This window comes from Nicotiana attenuata, chromosome 8 (genome assembly GCF_001879085.1).
Source record: "Nicotiana attenuata strain UT chromosome 8, NIATTr2, whole genome shotgun sequence".
NCBI lineage: Eukaryota > Viridiplantae > Streptophyta > Magnoliopsida > Solanales > Solanaceae > Nicotiana > Nicotiana attenuata.
The window spans coordinates 17,570,416-17,574,745 of NC_031996.1; the positions used below are offsets into that span (position 1 = coordinate 17,570,416).

The following is a 4,330-nucleotide window of genomic DNA, read 5'->3' on the forward strand; positions in this document are numbered from 1 at the left end:
TATATATATATATTTTAAGACTTTATATTGAATTTTCTATAAAGAATATTGAAATATTTGGGATCTTCTCATTTGTTAACCTTGAAAGTGTACATAAACGAAAACTATTGTTAGACAACTAATAAAATAACTATCATGTGTTACAAAAAAAATTCTCCCATTAGAATATTTTAATAGATCATATGCTTGTCAATCTTTTCAATATTTATAAAACATATATTCACTTATCAAAACTTTATCTATAACTTTAACAAAGTAAGATTGGAATAATATTCATGTAACAATTTTTTTTGAAAACTCGGAAAACCCGACAAACCGAACCAATCCAAACCGATATAGTTGGTTTGGTTGGTTTTGATAAAAAAACGAACTAACCCAGTCCATGTACATCCCTACTGAAAAGGATAGGAAATCTGATTGATTTTGTAAAATATATATAAGTATTCAATACAGAATGATCACAATCGTTATGCCGACGCATAAATAAATTTTTCCGATTCTATTGCTATCGCAGCGTTATGCGATCAATCAAATTAGATAGATTATTGATCTCGAAGACCCACCAAAGTATCTAAACCAAGATTTAAAGAGACAAAAGAAATTTGAGAACATTGTTAAATAGAAAAACCAAACATTTTCTTCTTTAAAATTCTGTTCATTTATTGAGGCCAAAGATGTAATTAGACTAGGCCACAAACCAAAGACAACTAACATGGTCAATATTTTATTTCTGCTCTCAACATGACTCAAGCGACAATTGCGTAGTACTTTACCATATATTATGATCAGTCGCAAATCTTATACAGCTGAAGGCCTCACTCAGTTCTCATTACTTTCCCAAGAGCTTAATTCAACAAACATTAATGGAGAGAAAGGCTTCTTCATTAATGGCTGATTTTCTCTTAATTGCAGCTTTAGTTGCTATATTTTGTTCACTATCTCAAGCTGAAGTTAAAGGTTCATTTGATGACAATTTTAGTAAAAGTTGTCCTGAATCTCACTTCAAGACTTCTGAAGATGGACAGATCTGGTATCTCTCCTTAGACCACAAAGCAGGTACTTAAAAATCATTTTTAACTCGGGACCGAATCTATTTACATCCGACAGCTGCAAAAAATGTATAGTTTTTTTATATCTTTTGTATATAACATACAAAAAGGTATATATATAGAAAAAATATACATTTTTCGGCTATTATTTTTAGAGCGGTTATACAGTGTCATTTTCCCGTTTTGAATCTTGAAGTCCTTGATAGTTAACTTTGATGTATTTCTTCTATATAGGATGTGGATTTATGACAAGGCAGAAATACAGATTTGGTTGGTTTAGCATGAAGTTGAAATTAGTTGGAGGTGACTCTGCTGGTGTTGTGACAGCTTATTATGTAAGTTGCAAGATTTTTTGAAGTTTTATGCATGAATAAATGTCAGCTCTAACAATGCAATAATTAATCTTGTAAGAAAGTAAAAAAGATTTAACTTGTATATACTGACGGTGTAAAAGTATGTTTATACGAGATATGAGTAGTAAGTTTTCTGAAAACAAATTGAATGGAATTATTACTTTCAAAAAATATTGCTTCAAAACAAAGAAAGAAGGTTTGTTTTTCCACATAATTCGCCGGTTAAACTAATGATTCTCTTCTCCAAGTAATAGAAAGAGTCTTTTTTCGTTTGACTTCTATCAACGAAATAACGAATCAGAATACTTTTAACATGTTGCAACCAGTGGCGAAACTACGAATTTCCCGAAGGGTGTTCAAATTTGAAAGAATGAAAAAAACTCCCGACAAAGAGTGTTCAATATGTGTTATATACCTCTAAAACGTAATATTTTACCTATATACACAGTGTAATTTTTTTATGAATTGGTCAATTGACCATCCTAATAAGTTATGACCATGTGGCTTCACCCCTGGTTGCAACAAGTGATCTATTCTTATTTTTCAGGTTATTAATTCTACTTTTTATGGACGATTACCTATAATTATGTTTTGGTTGACATGAAAGTTTAAGAATTTTGTTATATTGTTACTGTTTACTAGTTAAACTCATGTAAAATGTGTTAATTAATGGGATTTTATGTGAGTGCAGATGTGCACAGAAGATGGGGCAGGGCCAACAAGAGATGAGGTGGACTTTGAGTTTTTGGGAAACAGAACAGGGGAACCCTATCTTATTCAGACCAATGTGTACAAGAATGGCACTGGTGGGCGTGAGATGAGGCATGTTCTTTGGTTTGACCCTACTGAGGACTTCCATTCCTATTCCCTTCTTTGGAACTCTCACCAGCTCGTGTAAGTACATCTTTCAATTTTAAGTTAACTCAGCTATGTTGCTTGGCCTCTTAAAAAATATAGTCGGGTGTATGAGATCTTTCACAAGTAGTGCATTTTTGGAGAATTCAATACGGGTGCGTCAGTATTTTTAGAGAGTTCGAACATTATAGATTGTTAATATAAATCACTTAGGGGTCGTTTGGTAGGGTGGATAAGAATAGTGCGGAATAAGATGTATTAGTAATGCATGGATTAATAACGCATGGGTTAGTAATGCAAGTATTAGTTATGCAGATATTATTTTTTATCTACTGTTTGGTGTGGTGTATTAAAAACTATAATGCATTGCAAAAAATTTAAGAAAACAAGTTGTTTATACTAAGCCCTCCATATTCTCTAGCTTTAAGGGACTTTAAGGACAGTTTTGTCTTTAACCATACTAATGTATGCATTAATAACCTTGGTATTACTAATGTCATGGTGTTCTATGCATTACTTATACATAGGATAATAACAAGTATGATATGTAACTAATACAAGTTAGTTATACACAGGTTGAAAAAAATGTACCAAACAAGGTAGTATTAGTAATGTATAAAGCTAATGCTTGCACTATTTTTTTTAATACCTCCTACCAATCGACCCGACTCATCTAAAATTTACACATATTGGTTGTGCAAAAACATTAAAACACTTACATAATTTATTTGTATATTTGATGTGAAATGACAAAAATGCCCCCGGGCTTTCGAAAAAATACTCCTAAGCACACAGGTCGAAACCAGCAGCCTTTCTAATATATAGTAAATAAAAGATGATAAATGTGGTGGTGTACTAAAGAAGGTCTCACTATTTCTACCTGATTCAATTACTTGATGAATTAACTAAATTCCTCCTTGAAACATTTCAACCTACTTTGTATTGACCACAACATGGTTGTACTCAGTGAGTGGCGAAGTCAGAAATTTCTTCAGGGGTATTCAACCTTAAAAGTAGTGAAAAAAATTCTCCAACAAAGGGTGTTCAATATATGTTATGTAATTCTAAAACTTAATATTTTACCTATATACACAGTGTAATTTTTCGACAAAGGATGCTTAATTGACCACCCTTATGAGAATGTAGCATCGCCCCTGGTTGTACTTGCTTAGGCAAGAGAGTAAGAGACGGATCCAGAAATTTTAGTCAATGAATGTGGATTACTATTAGCAATTGGTTCAAAGTGCGAACTTGGTTTGTTCAAGCAAAAGGAAAAGAGTATTGTTGATAATAACATCACAAATATCATTTACCATCAGAGTAGGATTCAAGATTTCAAGTCAGCAAGTACGAAGTACTATTGCACTCGCTATATATTAATTCAGTTCAAACATAACATACATATATGCTTCTTTTTACAGCTTTCAGTGATATACACAATTCAACAACACGATTTACCAATAATGTAAATCCGCCCTGTTTACAATTAGACTTGACATCATAATTCTGGTGTGTGCAGGTTTTTCGTGGATGAGGTTCCGATAAGGGTATACAAAAACGCGAATTATACGAACAATTTCTTCCCTAATGAGAAGCCAATGTACTTGTTTTCGAGCATATGGAATGCAGATGATTGGGCAACTCGGGGTGGTTTGGAGAAAACAGATTGGAAAAATGCACCATTTGTTTCAACATATAAAGATTTCAGTGTAGATGGTTGTCAATGGAAAGATCCTTTTCCTTCTTGTGTTTCAACCACCACTGAAAACTGGTGGGATCAATACAATTCTTGGCATTTATCAAGTGACCAGAAATTGGATTATGCTTGGGTACAAAGAAACCTTGTGATTTATGATTATTGTCAGGATACAGAGAGATATCCAGAAAAGCCTGAGGAGTGTTGGTTAAGTCCCTGGGATTAATTGACCAAAATATAGATATAGTATTCTTTTGTGAGATGAAAGAAATTATTGTTTCAATTTTGAGTTTGAGGTGTAGATGCAGTATCATTTTGTCATGCGTATTTGATTATCATTTATTTCATTAATTTTAGCCTTCATTTTTGGGTCGAAA

General features: G+C 32.6%; 1 protein-coding gene across 1 annotated transcript; it reads left to right on the forward strand.

The window, feature by feature from the left end:
• On the forward strand, nt 783–4,330 carry LOC109230997 (probable xyloglucan endotransglucosylase/hydrolase protein 8). The gene is made up of 4 exons (XM_019396515.1): nt 783–1,056; nt 1,284–1,384; nt 2,094–2,296; nt 3,777–4,330. Exons 1-4 carry the CDS (start codon nt 864–866, stop codon nt 4,177–4,179), a joined length of 900 nt encoding a protein of 299 aa, XP_019252060.1. The 5' UTR covers nt 783–863; the 3' UTR covers nt 4,180–4,330.